General features: G+C 44.4%; 1 protein-coding gene across 7 annotated transcripts in view; it reads left to right on the top strand.

The window, feature by feature from the left end:
• LOC307240953 (sodium bicarbonate cotransporter 3-like) overlaps positions 1-24,217 on the top strand; it is a 59,526-nt gene that overhangs the window by 31,280 nt on the left and 4,029 nt on the right. For 3 of the 7 annotated variants that reach the window (XM_080014878.1, XM_080014875.1, XM_080014876.1), the window contains exons 7-25: positions 789-1,160; positions 4,043-4,158; positions 4,800-4,957; positions 5,481-5,568; positions 5,788-5,934; positions 6,705-6,811; positions 9,608-9,782; positions 11,472-11,605; positions 12,332-12,577; positions 14,191-14,296; positions 16,626-16,787; positions 17,296-17,409; positions 18,530-18,691; positions 19,380-19,631; positions 20,789-20,857; positions 21,139-21,312; positions 21,677-21,814; positions 22,331-22,425; positions 22,969-23,026. In XM_080014878.1, coding sequence (XP_079871004.1) covers positions 789-1,160; positions 4,043-4,158; positions 4,800-4,957; positions 5,481-5,568; positions 5,788-5,934; positions 6,705-6,811; positions 9,608-9,782; positions 11,472-11,605; positions 12,332-12,577; positions 14,191-14,296; positions 16,626-16,787; positions 17,296-17,409; positions 18,530-18,691; positions 19,380-19,631; positions 20,789-20,857; positions 21,139-21,312; positions 21,677-21,814; positions 22,331-22,425; positions 22,969-23,026 — 2,873 coding nt within the window. Of the gene's footprint in view, positions 1-788; positions 1,161-4,042; positions 4,159-4,799; positions 4,958-5,480; positions 5,569-5,787; positions 5,935-6,704; positions 6,812-9,607; positions 9,783-11,471; positions 11,606-12,331; positions 12,578-14,190; positions 14,297-16,625; positions 16,788-17,295; positions 17,410-18,529; positions 18,692-19,379; positions 19,632-20,788; positions 20,858-21,138; positions 21,313-21,676; positions 21,815-22,330; positions 22,426-22,968; positions 23,027-23,884; positions 24,002-24,217 lie in introns of all 7 variants that reach the window. The other 4 variants (XM_080014877.1, XM_080014881.1, XM_080014880.1 and 1 more) reach the window with 3 other exon arrangements.

The raw sequence follows: 24,217 nt of genomic DNA, 5'->3' as shown, positions 1-24,217 counted from the left end.
GAATTCCATATGTTTGCTGGCCTGTGCTTCTGCAAACCAGTTGAGGGATCTAGTTATTACAACTCTACAGTCATGGGAATGTGAAACCAAGATGTATATATTCTATATATATTTAATATAAACTATTCGTATTTGAAAAGTTCTGTATTTTAATGTGTTTTAATTTAATTTGTTTAATTAATTTGATTTGTGATTTTATTTATTTATTTATTTATTTATTTTTAATGTGTTTTTATTTAAAAAAAAAATTGTTTGTTTGCATCCGGTGCACTGACCCTGCACTAACACTCCTGCATGCCAGCTTCCCTGGTGGTGTGAGTGATTCTACTCAAATTGAGTGAGACAGTGATGGACCCGGCTCCCACTGAATCCACTCCCGTTTGGTCCTCCCGTCCCCTGCACACCTCCATGCTGTCGCTCACCTTCCTGTAAGCCGGTCTCTCTCTCTCGCTCTCTCTCTCGCACTCGCTCTCTCTCTCTCGCTCTCTCTCTCTCTCTCTCTCTCGCACTCGCACTCGCACTCTCGCTCTCTCTCTCTCGCTCTCGCTCTCTCTCTCTCTCTCTCTCTCTCTCTCTCTCTCTCTCTCTCTCTCTCTCTCTCTGCACTCCTTCCATGCTCCCGCTGTTCATCCCTTCTGCCGTGTCTTCCTGAAGCCATCTCCCCGTTGTACTCCTACCTCATTATGTTTTTCCTCTTTGCTCCATCCCTCCCTTTCCTCTTCTTCTTCCTCTCCGTCCTCCCTGTCCTCCTTCCTGTTTCTCTCCTCTTCACCATTGTCTCCCGTTAGGAGAGGGCCTGTCCTCTTCCCGTCTGTCCCTCCAGAAGCCGGGGGCAGCCTCCTCCCCGGTCTCCAACCTGTCCCAGCGGCGCGAATCCCGGGTCTCCGTCCTCCTCAACCACCTCCTGCCCTCCTCCTCCAACACTGGGCCCTCCCCGGGTCCGTCGCCCCTTACCACGCCCCAAAACACCCCCCCCTCCCACCGCCGCTCCTCCCCTTGCCCGCAGCGCTACCCCGGCCCCCGAGGCATCCCGGAGGTGGTGGTGTCGCCCCCAGAGGACGAGGACCCGGTCTCTGCGGAGGAAGAGGAGGGCGCGACGCCGCAGCCCGGTCGGCGGGGGTCCTTGTCATCCCAGGGCCTCCAGCGTCTGCCGCTAGAAGGCAAATATCTGTGTAGCCTGCCAGTGTGAGTCACGGCTTGAGCAGAGAACACTAGCACTAGCATGTCGGCGCTGCCCCCCCCCCCCCCGACGCCATCTCATCAATAACCCACCGGAAGGTTCACGCTCCGGCCTTGTCTTCTGTTTTGCTGTGGTCACCAACGACTAGGGCTGGGTGATGGGGCGGGGTCTCACGATTGATTTTGACACAAAGGGCAACGATACGATTCAATACCGATACAATGACGTTTTTATACATAGTAACAATTCAGTGTACTTTATGACATGCATAACAAAAATATTTCATGAAACAAAGTCGTTCTAATACAGAAATGAAATATTTAAATTATTCTATTCTTCTGTGAAGAAGATAAACATTGCTTCACTGAACTTTCAGTATTGTATGGAACTTTCTATAAAAAAAAATACAGAATAAATAACGGAAATACAATTCCCAAGTGCTTTTATTCATTTGATACAAAAATTTATTAAATAATGAAATAAATAATGCTTTGAATGAAATGAATTAATTCCTAAATTTTTGTGAGGTTGTGCAAAAATTGTTCACTAAAGCGAAATGCTCTCCTGCTTTAGTTGACAAAAGTATCAATATTACAATTTACTAAATCGAAACAATAGAATTGAATCGTATTGGGGTATAGCTTTTAGTGTAATTATTATTAACCCCGCCCTACCAACAATCTTAACAATCCTCTTCTCTATCTCAACTATATAAATTTCCTCTCGGTGTTTGCCTCTCTCTTCACTCATCCAATTTCACTGTTTTCTCAAGCCACCGTCACTCTTTCCTTTCGAGTCTCACCCGTTCACCCTCTGTCCCTACATGGCTGTTCTACCCAGAATGTCTCATTCTATCTGCTGTTTGCCTGCCTTGCCCTACCATTCCCTCTCCAGCGTCTACAACTCACCTACACAAGGCCATTTCTCTCAGCTACAAAAAGTTGAGAAACTGTCCGTATCTCTGTTCGGACGCAACATGACACCATATATCCTCTGCATTACCCTTCATATCTCCCATATTCAGATTCCTCCTCAATTCCAAAGTATGAACACTCGGTGGGGGTTGGGAGGGGGCGATGTGAGGCAGCAGCGATGCTAAATTTAAGTCTGGGAGGATGGGAGTGTGTTGGCACATGCTGTCGTTTCGACGTCAGCAGTGACTTCTTCCCAAATCTGGTCTTGTGCCCTGTATTTATAGCCTGTGTGTGTGTGTTTATGTTCACATTTTTATGTGTGTGCATGTTTGCCCCACGTGTGCGTGCACATGGCTGCGCTGGAAGTTTGGGTCATGAGAAGCGGTGACACCCGTGCTGAAGGGGAAGCTGAAAGGTTGGGTCGGCTTATTATAGATAAGCAGCCTGTGAAATTCTACTCCTAACTAGGAATATGTAGATCCAGCGTTTCCCAAGAGGGACACGTCACCATTTAAGTGAGCGGGTTATTCAACAGGGGGGTGGAGGGGCGGCTTTCAAATGCCATCTTTTCCATTAATCAGCAATGCCGCATCACATTAGCTGGGGATATTCCAGCTGATTGACGTCCGCAGTGTCCTTCATGGAAAGTTGCCTGATAAATGCAGATCAGTCAGTATCTGGTATATCCGCAACTGATGTCTTTTGTTGATGCTTGTAAATTAAATGGTAATTATTAATATGCAGCGGTACCTAGAAACCATTTTTCACTCAGCGCCAGAGATTTATAGCTGCGCCGTTGTTATAGTTAAGCGTCCAAGTAATACCAGCCAATTAAACTTGGTGCTTGCGTATTTGTCTTTAAAATGGCTGCGTTTTTAGCTCTTCCCGACTAAATAGCGTTTACACCAGGTCCTAGTTGTGCAATATACCAAAGCAGTCTCCATCCAGATACTGGTGTCGGTACCTGTCAAGGCTGATGATCCAACCAAATAATTGTTGCCTTTCATTTGAAAAGCCTCGAGCTGCAGAATTTATACCAGTACTTTTGTTAAAAAAAGAAATATTGTACTCTGCATTTACATATGAAAGGGCCAACACAGTGACACCGCCATTTAAAAGGTTGGTATGGGTGAGCATTCCACAGGCTTAATCTTCCTGAATGGAGCGCGTTGGCGGGTGCAGCCTCAACTAATCCTCCCGTTATTCCGAGAGGCTTTGCTGGGAATGCGAGTGGTAGCGATCCGGTCCACGGGGGTTACTCCAGGGAACGAGTCAAGAAGAACAGACGCTCGTGGAAATTAGCCAAGGTTTATTACTAATGCAGTTGATCATTAAGAGCCATTAGAAGCAGAACCGGACACCTCATCCATGAATTGCAGCTTGTTTTAACTTTTGGCCGACAATTTATCGCGGAGAGAAATGTGCTGTGAAAGCGCAAAAGAACACAGGGTTGGGGATCGGAAGTTCACTTCAGAATTGCAGAGAGTAGCGTGCGGTTGCATATACTTTGATCTGCATACATTACCCTCATTTCATCTCCCACACTCGTGTCTCCCCAAGTGCTAGCGTTTCCTGTGCTCTGTATGGCCCATGTTGAAGCGCGCTGCCAATTTGGCGGCGGGGTACGACTTCAACTCTTTGCCGCTGATGAAGGCAGAGGAAAAGGGTACAGGCACCCCTTTTCAACACCTTCTCTCTGTTTTAGGGATTTTCATTAGAGCAGCTGGCCTCACCTCGGGACCAGGATACGTAAAGTTGTAGAAAATTGCAAAAAATGATTAATAACTGCAGATGTTTACCAGTTGGAGATGGACCAAATCGTCTGTAGGCCTCTGACTTTCCCCTCGCCTTCCCCAAACAAAAAAGACTGATGATCTCCGCTTCTGTCCCCCCCCGACCCCCCCACCCCTCCTATTCGTCCTCCACCGCCCTCCCATGTCACTCCCAGGACCTCTGGTGTCTCCCAACTCTCTCCCGAACAACTTGGACGGCAGCAAGTCGGCAGAGAGGAGGCCGTCCAAAGCAGGGGTCAGTAGAGACGGCAGCAGTGTCGACTTCAGCAAGGTAACCTAACCCCAGTACTGAGCACAGAAACATCCCCGCCCGGGTCGAGGTCCCCACCGGTCCGTCGTTCATGTTTGTCATTGACTGTGGGCTGTCAGGGCAGGACATTTCAGAGGGTCCCATCACTTGCCTCATGGCCTGTAGCCTCTGGGTCTCATACCAGGGGGCTTATGAATCACGCTTTCAACACATCACCCTCCTATGTGCCGATCATCCCCGTCGTGCCATTTCGTGTTGCCCATAAGATCAAATGGTACAAAGGCAGAAGTAGTCATCGGGGTGAATTGTGATACCGTGTCTGCCGAGAGGAGAGCTCTCATCGAAACCACTTGAGGGCTTCAGTATACACGAGGGAGGGTGTTCTTGTATAAAGATGCAGATGTTTCATTCTTCTGCAGAATGTAGTGCTCCACACAAGAGATGTTAAGAAATGCATTGTGTATATATATCGATCTTTGCTCAGTACTTAGATCTTGGTGTAGCGACTAACTTTTGTTGTAGCCCCTCCCCTCCCTCGTTTCTTGCAATCCCACGCCCTCCTCCGTGTCCTGTATTCTGTGTTTTGTCTTCTCCTATCACTTTTTCCCACCGTAACTCGTGCCTATCTGAATCCTGTTTTTCCTTGGGTGGGTTGGTTTCAGGTGGACATGAATTTCATGAAGAAGATTCCCCCCGGCGCTGAAGCCTCCAATGTTCTGGTCGGCGAGGTGGACTTCCTGGAGAAGCCCATCATCGCGTTTGTACGACTGTCACCCGCCGTCCTCATTACCGGCCTGACGGAGGTGCCCGTTCCCACCAGGTACAGTCCATGAAGCGCTTCGTCACTATGCTATGATCAAACTGTTAAACTGGCTGATAGGTCAGGATCACTGCCTAAATACCAGTTTGAGAAATGTATTTTTTGCCAACGCGTGGTTAAAGATGTCTTTTAATTTTTTTGGAAATATACCACTATAGAACTTTTTTTTTTCTCACTTAAATCATTTGTGGAGCATTTTGCATAGAAATCACATATTCACATACTTCCATGTTTAGCTTTTTTTCTACCCTACATTTCAACTGCCCAAAAAAAAAAATGCTTTCTCAAGTTTTCTACCATTAAACCATTAACATGTTGAAGTTGCTCATCAGTCAAAACATGACGTCAATTTTTTTTTTTATGAATCAAAGGTGTTCAAATTTGTTGCGTAAATTGGATATTGGATATTTTTACATTTAATTTTTTACAATTTAATTTGATTAATTGACTATCAACAGCCCCCCCCCCTTCTGCAAAAAGCTCTATGATATTACCTGCCCGACAACATGTTCCTTCTTTCCAGATTTCTGTTCCTGCTGCTGGGTCCTCATGGAAAGGGACCCCAGTACCATGAGATTGGCAGATCCATGGCAACACTAATGACAGATGAGGTGAGAACATGTGATTTGAAAGGTTTTTCAGGACTAGCTCTGTTTAAAAGTAGACTATGCTCCTCTCGCCTCCATGTGAGGAAGCATGCAGGATTTTGTCGTTATTTCTCCATCGCGCCTATCATGGACATTTTATAAAACCTCCCCATGTCTTCATTTTCCATAGATGGAATTTGATGCCTTTGTTTTGTGTGATGGTCGTTGTTCATCCTTTTTTAGATATTCCACGATGTAGCGTACAAGGCCAAAGACCGGACCGACCTGCTCTCTGGTATCGATGAGTTCCTGGACCAGGTGACCGTCCTGCCCCCAGGGGAGTGGGACCCAACAATACGAATCGAGCCTCCCAAGAACGTTCCGTCTCAGGTAGACTCGACTGGTCTGACTGACAAATCCACTTGTTTCTGCTTATGAAAAAAACCCTCCGTTTTATGAGCTTATTCAAGATGTAGGGAAATTCATTATATTTTTACTTCAGGGGAAAGGAGAGCAGCCACTTTCAAATAGGCATATCAAATTTATTGTATAAATTTGAATTGATGAGGTCTATAAAACCCTAAAACTACCACAGAACCGAATACTTACCTCCTACACTTTCGTGTTCTGGATGAACCCAACTGACTTTATACTTACGTTCATACCTACCTGTGGAAAGAAACCTTAAACATGTACTTATCTGTCCGAATTCTGTGGGGGAAAAAAAACAAAAACAAAAGTACATTGTTGGATTTCTTACAGTTCTTCAAACCACAACTTTCTATCTCGATATCTTAACTTCCGAATAGAAACTGTTCAATAATGGTTTATAACTGTTCATCGAAACATGTGATCCACGCACAGCTAAGATTGAGATCATTTACTCCTGGTGTTAAAGATTAAGGAAAAAAATGTTTCTAGCCAACAATGTAAGACCAAACAATCTGCTGAAACATAGCTTTTGTCAAAATTCTGTTATTACAGGTTAAACTTTAATAATATAGCTATGCACCTTTAACGCCGAGGCCAAGTGTCGCTACTTATCTCCGTTGACTCATGTGCTGTGGCGGTAGTTTTCCGCCACACTGAGAGTGCCACCCGATGGCTTCTCAGGATTATGACAATTGCACGCTGAGTGAACGACCTTTGACCTGCTGCAGATGAAGAGGAAGAGGCCGTCGCAGCCCAACGGCTTTGCGTCTCCGGCTGGAGATCTGGAGAAGGAGTTCGACCACAACGCTGGCCCGGAGCTGCAGAGGACCGGCAGGTGGGTCCCATCGCTGGGCAGGATTCAATAAAATCAATTATGGGGATATTCTCCCATAACGGCCAAAATTGGTCATGACAACATTTACCACAGTGGTGTCTAAACAGGCTCTGAGATTGGATGTGTTAGTCATTTTTGAAGATGTTTCGATTAGAGATGGGTCCGATACTGACATTCACTCATCGGATACAGGACTTATGTCGCCAATCGTCGTGCCGATCCGATTTCCATTCCATGGTCTGCCTCCTCGAGAATTCAACTCAGCAAATAATGAACCTGTAAAACGCAATTCAAAGCGTGCGCGAGGAGCAACCGGCGGTTGGAGTCGGGCACCTTCACTGAGTGGAGCAGACATTCAGCGGGGTCAGTCCTCAAAATAAGACCTCATAATCCCAACCTATATAATATGCGCGGCCATAGCGTTACTGGGAGTTGTAGTTGTATTCGCGCAGCGCCACACTGAAACGAATGAGCGGACGGTGCCTCTCCGGTTTCGATGACGCTCGCTCCAACAATAGACGGGAAAATTGTGGTTCGAGTGCTAAATAAAGTGCTTGAGGAGGACGCCCTGTAGCCCATCGCTTCGCTGTTTTGGAGATCTGACTTTACTTCCCAGAGTTATTTTTTCCCAACTAGAAAATTATGTGTAATATCTCAAGCAAATATTTATATTTTTATATTCAAAAACAGTATGATTTTAATAAAAAAAATTTTTTTTTGAGATTTTAATTTCGTTTTTTATTTAATTTAAATATATATCAAAATAATATTATTAGTATGTTATCAATATTAACATAATTGTAATGTTATTATTTTATAATAAAATATATTATATACAGTTATATTAAATTATTTGGTTTGATGTATGTTTAGTAGAAGCAAGTTCATTACGTAGTCATTATGCATGTTCAGTGTTGAGTGAAGTGTGATAAATCTACACTATTGAGATGTCTTGAACCATATCATGAATTGTTACATAAAAAAATACAAAAAAGTCATTCATAACACTCCTAACAACCCCTAATAACTGTGGCGGTAGGTCCTGTTCATTAGCGTCTCAGCCTCCTGTACATACTTCTAATTCCAGACCCAACACCGCGTCTTCCCGCATGCTGCTTCCCTAATCCGGCGAGGCCGACGTTTATAAATACTCCAACCTCTTGAGCTCCACTCGTAGAATGCCTTCATTTGAAACCCTGAGACACACATTGACATGCACAGACACACGTGTGTGTGTGTGGTCGAGGGGTGTACTGCATTATTTACAGATCCGCTCCAGCGCTGCTATAAAAAGCACACGCTGCCAGAGAGCTTGCAGGGGACAGAGGAGTAAATGAGACCAGTGTAAGGAAGACATGAGTAACGGATGGAGGATGGCGGGAAGGGTAAAAGAGGGGTTGCATAAGAGCAACGTATGGAGTTAGAAGTGGATAGAAAGTGAAAAAGATGATAAAGGCCCTGACGACTCGCATTGAAAGCTTCAACAGTTTTTTTTTTGGGGGGGGGTTATTCGGTTCCTGACGAGTGACTCGGTTAAAAAAAACAGTCGTTCTGTTTCCCAAGTCAATGTTCAGAGCCGGCTCAGCTCTGGTGGATGTGGACTTCCCACAACAAAAGAGATGTCAAAACCATTGATTAAAGCCGAACAATGTAAAGTGTGGATCTCTTTTAGCTTCGTTCTCTCAAAATGATCTGTGTGTATGAATCACAAAATTAATTAGTCCTTAGTCTACGAGTCGAAGAGTCTGTCCCTCTCCCATTGAATCTGAACTTTGAATCTGAGTTTGTTGGGGCAGGTTGCTCTTTACGTTTGCGAATCAGGGTTCGAGTCCCGGTGCATGCCTGTGTGCCTGGCTGCAGTTACCGCGTCGCAAACAAAACTGATGAGCCGTTGCCACAGTGACTCCAGATTCCCGAGTCATTTAAGTGAGTCGTGCATCAACCACCGACTGCATGGTGGGTTTGGATGGCCGGATAAAGGTGGAGGTTGTGTTACGGCAGACAAGATCACACAGGTGACGCACACAAACACACAACACTGAAGTTTCACTTCCCCAGAAAGCACTCACAGCTTAGCAGCGCAGTTGGCTGAGGCGTTAATAACTTGGCTGTTTTTGGGATAGAGGTCAGTGTGCAGGCCTGGACAGGTCTGTACTCCATGTGTGACCATTATTCTATGGTTCATCTCAGCATGCATCCCACTTCATCCATCCACGGCTATTGATGAAATGTGGTAAACTGGAGGGGGGCGGGGGTATGGGGACAAAGGCCGATGTGTGACATCACCGCCCAACGTGCCCAGATTTTACTGTGAGTGAAATCTTGTTAGCGTTGGTTGCACAGGCCCTGCTGCTCTGCTAATGCTCAGAGAAATTGGATAGAGCTTGAATATAGTAAAAAAAAAAATAATAAATAAAATGTCTGGCTTAGTTTGTGGTTAAGACTAAGGCAGGGCAATGTTTTGTGATCATATCGATGGAGATACTGTCTGGGATTTGGGTGATCGTAATATTTCCATATACCTCTTTTACAGTAAAATGCAGTTTTCTAAACTTGATAGGCTGGTTTAGAACTTCTAGTTTCTAATCTACCAGCTTCATAAATGTCTTATGAAAGCACCAACAGTCAGACCCAAAATATCGTCAAATAATCTATATTGAGGTATTGAAAAAATAAACAAATATGTCATGCCATCTCATTTTGTCAATATCACCCAACCCTAGTAAAGATACTTAAGCATCTCCATGGGCCCATCGTACCGTTCGGCCTGACGTAAAATCAATCTTTCACTGACAGGATATTCGGCGGCTTGGTTCTGGACGTCAAGCGCAAGCTGCCCTTCTACTGGAGCGACATCAGGGATTCGTTGAGTCTGCAATGCCTGGCGTCCATCCTCTTCCTCTACTGTGCCTGCATGTCTCCTGTCATCACCTTCGGAGGCCTGCTGGGCGAGGCCACCAAGAACAACATAGTGAGTTCCAACCCCCGCCCCCCTGCGATACCAGCGTTTGGTGGTGGAAGGTTAAAGTGCGGCCGTGTCCAGACACCTTCCTGACTGCTCCCTTGAGACTGGGCATATATTTAGTTGCATCTAATATTCCTCGATATTTATTATTATTAATATACTATATTCTACTATTATCAAACATTTCCAATCGAACAATTACAAAACATTTGTGTGTGTGTGTGTGTGTGTGTGTGTGTGTGTGTGTGTGTGTGTGTGTGTGTGTGTGTGTGTGTGTGTGTGTGTGTGTGTGTGTGTGTGTGTGTGTGTGCGCGTGCTTTTCTATTGAAAAGCACTTTTAAACATGTCAAGAGTGGGAAAAGTTTGATTATATAACGTTCCCTAGGATGAAACAAGCTCTTCTCTGTTAAGGTCTCTACAGTACACTGGATTATTTCACTAAATTAAATCCTGTTATTTTGCGATTATTTGGCTTCGTGTGCCGTCTTTGATTATTAAAACTTTAAACCGTCCTTGTCTTGGGCTTGGAAATATAATGTATTATCACAATAATATAGAATTATCCATATAAAAACAATATGCACTGGATTCTTTAATGTGGGTTAGGTGGTCATATCTTATTATTGTTTTTGACTATGACGACATCTTCATTTCATGTTACACCACCATCCGGCGTAAAAACGATGAGCAGCAGTCACCCATCTCTATCCTTGACTATCAATAAAAGAACTGTGGCTAGTGATATTGATGTGTGATCAGTGGAGGAGCAGTTCACATCTGTTTTCCTAGCGCAGGTTGATTTTCCTCCCATCTTATATGGTTTTGATCAATGTAGATCAATACCTTTTAAAATCGTAACCACTGACGGTGGACAGGCCGATGGGCTTAGGTGCACATTGTCCCGTTTTATTTTCAATCCTTATGTCCAACACCTGGAAATCGACAACCTGAAGATATTTTAGGGAGGACTATTGAGACGATTAGTACCGTAGATAATGACCACGCAGGCAGAAGCATTGATTAGAACGGTCTGAGTTCAGAAAACTGCATGACTTTACTGAAATGAAAGCCTTAACGACAACATTTACATATATTACGATAAGCCAAGTCCCAGACGATATCTAGTCTAATATCACGGTATTGACATTACGTCACCCGGCCTTAACGGCATTATAGGGTGTATTATTTGTTTATGTGACAAAGCCTCTAAGCTTGGAACCTGCTCACCTAGCTCACTGGACGCTTTCAGCCTCAGTCTGTATCGAGGCCTTTTGCTGATCCATCGGAGGATGTCATTCACCCTGCGCACACACTGATCCCTCGTCACACTCTGAGCTTCTCTATACGCTCTCTCTGTGCTGATGCTAATCGGTATACACACACAGCCCAGATGTCTTTATTAGGCCAGGCTCTTTGTTGGCTTAGGCTGTGTCTGCGCGCTGGCGTGTGTGATTCGTCTGAGTAAACGCAACGGGCGACGGCCTCGCTGCAATATGGCTCCCGACAGGTCGACGGGGTGGAAACACTGGAGCAGTCTCTCCCCGGCTCCAGAGCGACTGCTTAATCAAGACTTTTTTTCCCTCCTCCGTTGTGCCCTCAGACTTCCCTTCTCCAGCCTTGTTTGTGTGCTTCTACCTCCTCGTCGTTCCCTTTCTCATTCCCTCTCGTCTCCCCCCCTCTCCTTTTCACCGACAGAGCGCCATAGAGTCTCTATTTGGGGCGTCCCTGACAGGAGTGGCCTACTCGCTGTTTGCCGGGCAGCCCCTCACTATTCTTGGAAGCACCGGTCCTGTTTTGGTCTTTGAGAAGATCCTCTTCAAGTTCTGCACGTGAGTTCTTCCTCCCCTCTGGGGCCCCCTGGTGGTGGATTTTTTAATTTGTTGTTCTCTAAATGTTGGTGGCACAAGTTGTTGCACTTCACCATAAAACTGGAGTGGTCTCTGTTTGACCCAGAGCAAAATTTGCTTTATTTGAAAGAATTTGAGCTGCTTATGTGAGGGATACACCACACGACTTGAAAAGCACTTGGTTCCAAGCAAAGGGCAGCGTCACACATTTGAAGAGTATTTATTTTCCCCCTCCCAGTAGTGCAGAGACATTATAGTATTGCACACGACAGTGATCACACTAGCACACACTATAGGGGCCCAGACTCAAGATTTAAAGTAATGTGAAAACAACCTGATATTCTCACAAGGGTCCCAAACTAGTCTGGCACTGATCAGTTTCTAACCAACTCAAATTAAATGCCTATTAACGATCTTTAAGATTTCCTCATGACCAGCTTAAGATCTTGAAAATCTGTGTGGGACTTGACAGTCCTAACGAAAAAAAAGGTCCTTTAGTGTATACTAGACATGACACTTGTATATAAAGAACGTTTTATTTGTTAAGCCCGTTATTACAGTTACAGTCTCATTGGGCTTTAGAGGCCCAGTTCAGTTTGACAGCACCAGATGAGCAACAGTGCTGAAAGGACAGATATAAGAACACTAAAACAGAAGGTAGCAGAAGACCTCAAAGGCCGTGGAAGTCACCCTCCTCTTCCTTTGCAGCGACTACGGCCTGTCTTACCTGTCTCTGCGGACCAGCATCGGCCTGTGGACGGCCTTCCTCTGCCTCGTGCTGGTCGCCACCGACGCCAGCTCCCTGGTGTGCTACATCACCCGCTTCACGGAGGAGGCCTTCGCCGCGCTCATCTGCATCATCTTCATCTATGAGGCCCTGGAGAAGCTGGTCCACCTGGGGAAGCACTACCCCGTCAACATGCACAATGACCTGGACAACCTCACGCTGTACTCGTACGTTCTCAAAATGTGACACTTTGATGGATACACCCCACCAATTCAGTATGGAAAGATTCCCTGCAAAATGGTGATACCTAAATAATTAATCTGTTCGACATACTTTTCACTCGGTATTTCTGATTAAAGCCAAAGATTCGGCAAAGGCATGCACATTCTTCAAATTCCTTCCCTTTGCCCCTTCTTAAGAGGCCAAGGCTTTTTTTTCTTCAGACTTACCACGAGTGACCTACAATAAAAAGTGCTCCAGACTAACCTTTTACACTAGTAGCACTGGTGCTCCCTACTGAAAATTGTAGGAGCACCAGCATAAAATTTAGGAGCACCACTGAAATCAATATGCAACGCAACACATTCATATTTTTTCCATCTTAAATGTATTACTGATAAAGGCTTTGGTAATAAATAGAACATTTATAGAAATAACAATGTGCTGTTTTATTTGAAAGGGAAAAGGTCACAAAGTGAAGTAGTGCTTTAACAGAAAAAATCTATAAGTTAAACAGTGCTTGTAAACAAAGTATGTGATCAGTACATTACTGTAATTTACACACACACACACACGCGCACGCACGTACGCACACATACACACACACACTAGGGCTGTCAAATGATGGTTCGATAGTCAAATGCAATACGAATTGTAAAAAAAAAAAAAAAGACAATATTCGGAAAAAGAAAAATGCAGTTTTTCAACAGATATGAATTATGTTTTATAAAAATGTTCCGCGCATATGTCCATATACATCCTAAAAAAACAACTGACAAACAGATGCAGTGTTTTGGAAGAGGCTCCAGAGGCTCCTTGGAAGAGGCTCCTGACACTCACGGTGCCTCTTTTGGTGTAGTTCAATAAGGAAACAAAGTAAAATACCATACATCTAAAACGAAAAAATAATAAATATAGTTTTATTTGGAGGAATGGGGCACGGGGACACAATCGCTCCCCCTTGTATTAGGATAAAATCCTGCCAGTTATTTCAAAAACCAACCCAAATGTACTGTACCCACCCAATGGTGTCCCAGAGGGGGAGGAGGCGGGAGCTGGGGGCCGCTATTGGACGATCTAAATTTTGCACGATTGCCCAAGCCTAACGCGCAATAACACAGCCCGAAAGTTGGTCAAATTGTAACATTTTAAAATTGTAATTGATATTTGAATATATTCTTTATTCATTTATGTGTTCCTTTCAGAAGAAATATTCATGATTTTTGGCCAATGACAGCCCTAACACACACACACACATTCTTGCTCCCTCCTAGTGTTTCACATGATTGATGATTTAAAAAAAAAACAAAAAAAACATTGGGATACAGTTTTGGCAAGTCAGGGTGGTGCTCCTAGTTATAACATTAAGTAGCACTGTCTCCAAAAATGGTTGCAAAAGTGCGACTAAATGGTCACAGTCTGGAGCCCCGATAAATACAAAAGTCCAGAACAATTTTGAAGTGCTCAGGATTAAGTGTAGCAGTCTATCCAATAGTGGTAGTATGCTCTGTATGTGTACAATTCCTCCAAAATTGGCATTTCAGCTAAAATGGTTTGAAACGAGTGACTATGTTATGAGTAGAATAGTTTCCTAGCGCTCCCTCCGTCCTCTTGGTCTCAGGTGTCACTGCTCTCCACCGGCCAACGCCTCAGCCAACCACCTCCAGACGTGGAACCAGACGGGCTTCACGCCAGACTCCATCCCCTGGAACAGCCTCAATGTGTCGGTGAGGCCAACACACACACACACACACACACACAGCGACCTCCAATCCACCAGGCTGTGCCCCATCTTTCTTGTGTGGTACTTTGCATTTCATAAAGTGGCAATCCATAATATTGATTACAGTAAAAAGTCCTAGAATTCCATTCAAAGTGCACCTTTTTTAATTTTATTTTTTATCCTTTTTACAACCGGGTTTGCCCCTTTTATAAGATGGTCAAATTATTTTCATGCGCACGATCTGAAAAGTGCCGCTTTCTTAAAACTGTTATTGTTATGAAACAGTAAATGCAGGAAATGCGAATGTTCCAATAATAGAGGTGTCATGCTACTATAGTGAGCGTGATCTTGGAATGAAATAACAATTGCTTAAAATTAAATTTTAACTTGAATTATGTATTTTCCAATATTTTTACAAATCAATCATTTAAACATTATTTAAAAATAAACACATTTAACATGCTCTCATTGAAGGAATACGGCACTATCCAAATGGAACCATTTAAAGCACTTTTGTTTCAGCAATTGTTTCTAAATGTGTATTTTGTGCAAAAGTCTGGAAACGCTTCTAAAACTTTAAAGGATTTCTCAGAACTTCTGTTTCCAAAACCTTCATCTTTCATAAGTCATAGCTTCAAAACATTTGCTTGATTCCCACAAAAAATAAAAATGTCAAATTTCGAAATGTGACCCTCAAGTACACGGTGGGTCACATATACATGTGGTGTAAGAGAGACACAAGGTGTGATCAGTGTGATCAAGTTTGACCAGAGGAGTTGGTGTTCTCACAGCTCTTGTCTGTTTCTTCCCTTCTGAACGCTCAAATTCTGTAAATAATCAAATAAAACACCAGCTTCAAATTTTGTTCAGTTACTGTCACACAGCCTTTAAACATTCTTTTATGTCACATTTTCATTTTTAAGCTGACGTATAGCTGCATTGAATCCTAATTACTCTAAATATAAGGTGACTAAATATGGCCACCATGTTTTCAGTTTCAGCAACCACTTTTAAAAGTTAGGGTCGAGCCCTGCTCCTGAGGCCTCTAGTCCTGTGAGCCAATGGGGTTTGAGCATGACTTCCATTGTATTTAGTCAGGGTAAACTTTCACTGATTTCACTGTAGCAGTCCACCAATATCCGTTTTTGAACAAATTTTAGGTGAGAAACAATCAACCCAGTTGCTGAATCTTCACTCATATAAGATCTACGAGGCCTCATTCAAAAGTTTGGTTTCCGACTTTCGTCGCCGTGCTTCAAGCTTGCGGGGGTTTTTTTTTAGTTTCATTCAATTAGTCAATGTCGTTAAAAATAAATAAATAAATCAATCAATAGTAGAAATGAAAAAAGAAAGCTTGGAGAAACGCCAGCGGATCCGGTGGAGCAGATGACCATAGAAAGAAATCAAGTGACGAGCTGACGTCAGCTCATGCAAAGAGTGGTAAAAACCGTTGGAAAGCTACAGTCGCGTTCAGAGCGGTTGGAAGCCTGAGCCTTTTGTTCACAGCGATTCCAATCTCACTAGTTTACCTCATTATTTGACACTTTGGCCACGTCTGACAGGAACATCCCACATTGTAACATTGTATATATGACAGAAAATAATGAAAAGACTGAGCCAAAGAATGCCTGTGTGGGCCTGTCACGATAATTACTATATTTACTTATCGTACGATACATGGACATGACCTCGATCATTTTTCTGACATGGATAATGCCCGTTGTGTTTACACGCGTCTGTTGACGCAGCGCCGGCGTCGCGGCGTCAGTCTGTTTTTTATATCCATAACTACTCTACTTATATTTGAACTTATGGTAAAATATATTTGGAAATGGCTTTGAACTAAAGTGTCAGCGAAATGACATGATGCAGTCGAAATGTTGTACGTTTCAAAGTTAATGAAAACACGTTATTGGAAGGAATTATGTCGCAATTAGAAAATTTACATTACAATGTGAAATATGATCAAGTTCATTGGTATTTGAAAGGGTGTACTTGCATTATTATGCTATTATATTGTCATTATATGAGTTGCAAAAAGTGGCCTTAATATGATAATAATAATATAGTTCATTGCAATTATTACAGGGATAATATATCGTCCAACCAAACTAGGTATCGTGACAGGCCTAGAGGTAACTGCGAAATGATTTTTCCGGCGTTGATCTGGAACAGTGAGAAATCATACTGAGAGCAATACTGAGAGAAAATAGCTTGGGGGGGGGGACAACAACGCGTTAGATTTCCATTCACACCATGTATACCTAGTCTGATGACATTTCTACAGCATCACATCCCAAGCTCAACGATCCGTCCCTCTCTTTCTCTTCCAGATGTGTAACCAGCTCCAGGGAAAGTTTGTGGGCCCGGCGTGCAGTCACCACGGGCCCTACATCCCAGATGTCCTCTTCTGGTCCATCATCCTCTTCTTCACCACCTTTTTCCTCTCCTCCTTCCTCAAGCAGTTCAAAACGGAGAGATACTTCCCCACAAAGGTGTGCGTGCGTGTGTTTTTCTGTTATTATCATTATTTTTTGTATTTTCCTTTTGCAGCATTTTAAAGCTGCGGACGCGCCAGCTCCGTACGCATCCGTAATCGCGTAGTGATGATTTTCTCAAATTCACATTTCCAGATGCTATTTTTAAACGGTTTCTGGCCGTGTGTGCCTGTGTGTCAACGTTTCTCCATCTCCTTATGCAAATATTTGCGTACATCAGTTATCGGCGCGTGCGCGAGCCATTCGTTGACTGAAGGCCCTTTCTCTTTTCTCTCACACTCATTGTCCTGCACAGTGAGAGATGGGCATACATGACTGAATACTATTTCCCATCTAAATGAATATTGCTCTGTTACAGTGTCCAAACGGTTAACAGTAGAAGAACCGCTCCTAGTTCTAAACGTGTATCTGTCTTTGAAAGAAGGCGGTCATGGGAGTACAGCATGGAGGTTAAAATTGGCCTTGATATATTTATGCCTGTCTTTTTTTTTTTTTAACTGCGTAGGTGCGGTCGACGATCAGTGACTTTGCTGTGTTCATCACCATCATGATCATGGTGCTGGTGGACTACCTGATGGGGATCCCTTCTCCCAAACTGGATGTTCCTGATCGCTTTGAGGTGTGCATCTGTTCGAACACACAGTGTTTCCCATAAATTGTTTTATTTGTGGCGCCACAATAACAACATTGATGGCAACATATTGATTACATTTTCTTCATTGTAGAGCCCCCATCTAAAAATATATATTTTTTCGCTAAAAATAAGGATAAAAGAAATAGCCCAGGATCTATTCATCCGTCGTTCGGATCATGCATTGAAGCCATCGAAAATAATATCGTTGATCAGGAAAGCAAGTACGTTTTGGGTCCTCTGTGTGTCCTCGGAGGGATCGATTGGGGTGAATTTTGCGCCCCTGTCTCCCTCTACATGCGTAACTGGGACATTGCAGAGGGAGCTGTTCCTCTTTTTAGAGAATCTCGCAATGAGGGAGAGTAATTACACATTGTAACTGGGTTCCATAGTTCAGACAAAATTAACATGTGGAATTGACAGCCCTTTTAAATTAGTTTTATTTTACTCAATTTCCTTACTGAACGAAACAAAAAAAGCACTCCCAATTCTGTGGGAAACACTGACACACATGTCTCTAGAGTGAGGGATCGCCTGTCACAAAGGCAAATATAGGAGCTATAACAAGGACGTATGCAAATATTGATCAGCGTCGGGTCAAACATTTCAGCTTGTGAAGGTTTCCTTGAAGAGATCTGTTAACCTGTGAAATACCCTCCATAAGTATTACAAAGTCTCGTCAGATAACAGTGTCATTCCACTCACCATAAATCAATCACAAAGGTTCAGAGAAAACTAGATGCAATGCTAAAAGAGGGATTTCATGTTGTGGATATGGATCTGGGGGGGGGGTCTGCGAGGCATTGGACGATTTGAGGAGTGAGTTTAATAGTCAAGTTTCAAAAGTTATTATTATTATTGTATTTTCATGGTAAAGACAAAAAAGACCTCCAAGTGCACAGGGATTGAATCAGGTTTCATTGAGGGCGTCTCAGAGGAAGAAAGGTTGAGAAAACCCCCTGAGCTAGAATACACAAAAAGGTGTGTCAGACTCGGGGGATAGTGTCGCTAGTGATTGCCCAACACCTCTCGAACGATCAAACTAGATTCTTGATCAGCTAGTTTTGAACACACATACTCGTAACTGCGGGCGGGGCCGTTCCCGCAGCCGACCTCCAAGAACCGCGGCTGGCTGATGGACCCGCTGGGAAACAACCCCTGGTGGACGCTGCTGGTGGCCGTGCTGCCCGCGCTGCTCTGCACCATCCTCATCTTCATGGACCAGCAGATCACCGCCGTCATCATCAACCGCAAGGAGCACAAGCTCAAGGTCAGCAAAAGAAAACCCCAAAAAAACAAGGAAGGTGGAGCGAGAAATGCAGAAACGAAACTTCAGACGGCCTAAAGTTGGCCGTCTGAAGTTTCGTTTTGAAGTTTCTCGTTTCTACCTTCCACGCCGTCGAGCTCAATTGTATCACTTTCCATCTGTTTTAAGAGATTTTATTCACCATTTCTGTCTCCCCCTTCATTCATTTAAACCTGCTATGGGGTCTCTCCCATACCTATGAAAACCAAGTTTTTCCCCTCTGCCCCTTCGTAGGAGGCCAAGGCCCAGTTTAGCATTTTCACCTTTCTGACTGCTCCGCTCTTTCTCTTCTTCAGTAGTTTTCGTCGAAATATGACGCATTTTCAATTCTCAGGTTACAGTTTTTAAAGCCCCTACAAGGAGTATATCAACTTTCACTTAGCGATGTCCAGTTTAACTCCTAACACAGCGACATAACGGAAAAAGCAACCTAAGCCGGCAGTGAGAAAATTGTAAATTGTGATATTACAACTCAAATTCCACACAAAAGCCACTGAAACCATTTCCAGTATACAGAGCAAAATAATCAACCGCTCCCAGAAAATCATGGTGGCCTCATTACTTGAGGCAAAAGAGCTTGGAGTTTCAAGGAACGTAATCTAAAACATTGCAGCGTCATTCTACTGTGTGTGTGTGTGCGTGTGTGTTGCAGAAAGGCTGCGGCTACCACCTGGACCTGCTGATCGTGGCGGTGATGCTGGGCGTGTGCTCCATCATGGGTCTTCCCTGGTTCGTGGCGGCCACCGTGCTCTCCATCTCCCACGTCAACAGCCTCAAGGTGGAGTCGGGCTGCTCCGCCCCCGGGGAGCAGCCCAAGTTCCTGGGCATCCGCGAGCAGAGGTTCACCGGCTTCATGATCTTTGTCCTGATGGGATGCTCCGTCTTCATGACCTCCGTGCTAAGGGTGAGTGGGGAAAAGGAAGGTTTTTTTTTAATTATTATTATTATTATTATTATTTAAATGAATGTTATGTAAACGTTTAAGGCTGGATATTGGACAGGATCTGACAGTTGTATTACAATACAAACGATAGGACTCAATATCGATTAAATCCAATACGTATGAGGTGGCTCACGATAAGTTTCTATATTGACATTCAATACATGATGAGAATCACTATTAACTTTTATATACGTCTGACTGTTATACCGTCAGACATGCGTTCTAAAATATTTGACGCAACAAGTTGAGTCTCATATAGGGATTATTTTTTTTCTTGCCAGTCAGTTTTTTGCATTACAATAACAGGATAAAACAGAAGCTTAGAAAAATGCACCAGGCTAACATTTCAATGAGGAACCATGAATAAGGGGAACCATGAATATATTTCTATCTGCGTGAATCGACACAAACACAGCTCTCATTGAACAGCTGATGAAATGCAGTCAATGATGATAACTGAAGAAGGAAGAAAGAAAGAAAGAAACAGTCTTTATTAGTCACGCAACACACCACACTACAACACATGCTTGCACACACACACACATGCACATGCTTTTGATGGTGGCCGGTGAAATGGATCCTCTGCTTTTGACCCATCCTGGCTTGTCCTTCCTCTGAGGGCACAGCCAGGAGCAGTGGGCAGCGTACGTGGACGCGCCCGGGGACCAGGTGATAATTGTCCATTGCTGGTCAGACGATGATGTGTGCATGTTTTTGGTGGGGGTCCTTACTGACGTGAGGTGGAGGAAACCCCATGTGAGCACGGGGAGAACATGCAAACTCCACACAGAAAGGCTCCTATTTGGGAGATAACCCGTCGGAGCACGGTGCCAACAGCGCCCCAGGCGGGAATCGAACCAGGACCTTCTTGCTGTGAGGCAGCAGTGCAATGCACTGTGCCACCGTGCCACAATGAACAATGATAATTGTGTTTAAATTTCATAACTTTCACCAGGGAAAAAAATGAAATACGACAAAAAAATATATATATATTTTTTTGCGTTGATGACATCATGTAATACGGTTGTCGCCACGGCCCTAATTCAAAACCCTTGTTCCGCCGTGACACTCGTGTTACGTCATCATGCACATTTTAAGCATTTTATTTTATCCCTCAGTTCATTCCCATGCCGGTCCTGTATGGAGTCTTCCTCTACATGGGAGTCTCTTCACTGAAAGGCATTCAGGTAAGTCTTTATTCTGTCCACCCCTTTGAAGAGAACATCAGACATTTTTATTTAATTATTATTTTTTTTTGTCTCAGAAGCAGAACGGCAATTGTGTTCCGATGACGAGACGCGAGCCTTTTTGAAAAGCAGGCCTTTGATCGTTCCCGAACGGGGAAACCTTTGAAGGCCTTGAAAAGCGTTTCCTGGTTCTTTGAATTGAGACCAGCCCCCCCCCCCTCCGCCTCCAAACACAATTAATCCACCTCTGTTTCTTTTCTTTTTTTTTTTTCCCCCGCCAGTTCTTTGACCGCATAAAGCTGTTTGGCATGCCCGCCAAGCACCAGCCCGACCTGATCTACCTGCGCTACGTGCCGCTGTGGAAGGTGCACGTGTTCACGCTGGTGCAGCTCACCTGCCTGGTGCTGCTCTGGGTCATCAAGGCCTCGCCCGCCGCCGTCGTCTTCCCCATGATGGTAACGCCCGCGCCCTGTGTTGAGCGGGAGGAAGGAGGGCGTACGCAGCACCGCCCGGCCCCCCCGGATACACAGGAACGCGACACTTTAGTGACGTTTTCACCTATAAAACGTGTTCCGCTATATGAAATAATCCAAGTCAATGTAACCGGGTGTTTAGAGCTGGATATTAACTTTTTGAGTGTTTGAGTGTCAAACGTTTTGTGGCATTGGATGTCAAATGTCCACAGCCAAGCTCTGAGAGTTGAATTTCAAGCTGGTGTCACCTTTAACCCGGCATTACATAAATTGCTCGTGCCGTCAAGGATGGAAAAGCATTTTCAAACAAACCGCTGTTTTGGGACTATTGTAAACAACCCCTCAGGTGCTGGCGCTGGTCTTCATCCGGAAGCTTCTGGACTTCTTCTTCACAAAGCGCGAGCTGAGCTGGCTGGACGACCTGATTCCGGAAAGCAAGAAGAAGAAGGAGGACGACAAGAAGAAGAAGGAGCGAGAGAAGCGGGTAACGCAAACAAAGACTTGCGCACTTCTGTCTCCTGTTGCCATGGCAACCTAGCCAGACTACCACGGGCGGACAGGACGTGTTTTGAATAGAATTATTATTATTGTTTTTTTTCTTGTCTTCCAAGATTCTGTCTGGGCGGAAGAGACGTACTTATTGCTAACCCTTCTTCTTCTTCTTCTTCAGATTGTTTAGGAAACGTGTTTTAAGGGGCCTGTTTGGGTTTTTTTTCCGACGAGACGATTTGAGGCCTCGAGTTTGGCTTTACGCTCAGAGGAATGAGGAAATCCGCCCGCCTTACTTAGAGCGTAGAGCGGGAGGCATGTCAATCAAGGAAGCCACACCATCAAATTGAACTATGAGCTTGAACATCCTCTTTGTGGAGTAATCATTTTCAAAACCACAGCCATAGACGGCCGTTAGGAGACGGGATGAGGCGCTGAGTGACGAGGAGATTGAGACTCGAGGTTTGTTTTTGTTTTCTGACATTTGTGTATTTGTCGCCTCCTTCTCCAGGAGGCTCAGTCCATGCTGCAGGACGAGGAAGTAGGCTTGAAGATGCACTACGAGGACTCGAGCCTGAACATCCCGGTGAAGGCGCTGTCCGGGAGGCGAGTCTCTCACGCACGCACGCACGCATAGACACAGACACAGTCAAACGGGCGGAAAAAAACATCCATGCGTACGGTCGTGTTGAGTCGTCATGAATAATGCATCTACTGTGCTTGTGTTGTTGTTATTAGTGGAACTGTCATCCTCCGGGTGTTTAAATGGATTACCTTCATAAACGGTCGCCACTTTTGAAACTCTAAAATTAAAGCCTCTGCCTCTAAAGATCACACAATGTTACGAGAACATCTTCGGCGGGGATAAGGTGTTTATTTTCCATCGTTGGGCGTCAACAAGCGACTAGCATCCGAATCTTTGTCCTGTTGTTAAAATATAAAAAATCCTGATGCCGTTTGACATGCAACGATGGGGAAAATAAGGCGGGGAAACCAAATCACACACACTCACTTGAACTACGCGCGCACGCACGCACACACACACACACACACGTCTCGAGCTTTCTGAACACAGCCATGTCCTCCTCTGCTTCACCATGTCCTCTCCTAGCGTTCTGGCCTCAGCTGTGTGTTGTCTGTCCTGAACAGATCGTACAGAATAGGACTAGTGGCCGCCAGCGTCCCCCTGGGAGAAGAGGCGCCGGGGGTGGGTGTCTGATGCAAACCATCTGACCCACGCGGCTGAGCTTTAACCCCCACTCAGTAACACTGACAGCCCGGACAGCGAGCGCATGCTGTCGCTTCCGGGCTCCCTCGGATCCGACCATTTTGCTTGGGAGCAGAAATGGTTGGCGATTTAAAAAAAAAAACAAAAAAAAACAAAAAAAAAAAACAAGCGTGTGCTGTAACCGTTTCGGTCCGTTGCCGGCGAAACGGAAAGTGCTTTTTGAAATGGAGTGAATACTGCCACAACTAACCGGCGATTGCACGGGGCTTGAAGGATCGTGCGGAGATTATTAGGGCCGGGTTAAAAATAAAAAAAATTCCGCTGAGATCAGCACCCTAGTCTAAAAGTACATTTTAATATCTTTATTTTGTTTGTTTATTCGTGTCCTGAATTGTCAGTTTTTGGTTTGTTTTTTCCTTTTGTAGTTGCCCCCCGCCCCCCAGTAATGAATTTGTTCCCTGAAATATTTATGTACCGCACGTCAGACGGCGTCCTTTAAAGTTGATAGCGTTTCTCGCCATGTATACAACGAGCCGTCGCATCGATGTGGGATGGAATTGAATCGTTACCGTTCGGGACCCCGCCCTAGTGATTCCATGGATTCATTAATATCCATATGTGCGATCGGAGCAGAACATATGCGGTCTGTCTGGTGTGACGTGTCTCACTGTTAATGTACTAATGATGTGCATGTGCATTGTCCTCTACTGAACTGAACCCTCCCACGTGTGTGTCTGTGTGTGTGTGTGTGTGTGTGTGTGTCTGTGCGTGCGTGTGTGCGTGCGTGCGTGCCCGTGTGTGTGCGTGCTAATCTGTGTTTTGCATTTTGGCATGTAGCTCTGATTCCGACCCCTCGGTTGTTAATATCTCTGATGAAATGGCCAAAAGCGGGGTGTGGAAGGCAGTGAACTTGGGTGCACACCCGTGTGGCCAACCCGTGAAGCGTAGTGAAAGGTAGCTATGACAACCCTGCCCCTCCCCTCCCCCCGCCTCCCAAACAGTGCATCCCATTGTTGGTAATTCAAGTATAGATGATTAGCATTACTATTACTATTCTATGAATAATAACCTTTCTTTGTATGGAACGTCTTATACACAACATCTCAACGACTCAAAGCACTTCACATTGCTAGAAGGGAATCAAATAGTAATAATGAAAAGCAAAATGCA

The sequence above is a fragment of the Zeus faber genome (assembly GCF_960531495.2).
Source record: "Zeus faber genome assembly, chromosome: 1".
Lineage (NCBI taxonomy): Eukaryota > Metazoa > Chordata > Actinopteri > Zeiformes > Zeidae > Zeus > Zeus faber.
Note: the sequence above shows the minus strand (reverse complement) of the source record. Positions and strands in the feature narration are given on the sequence as shown.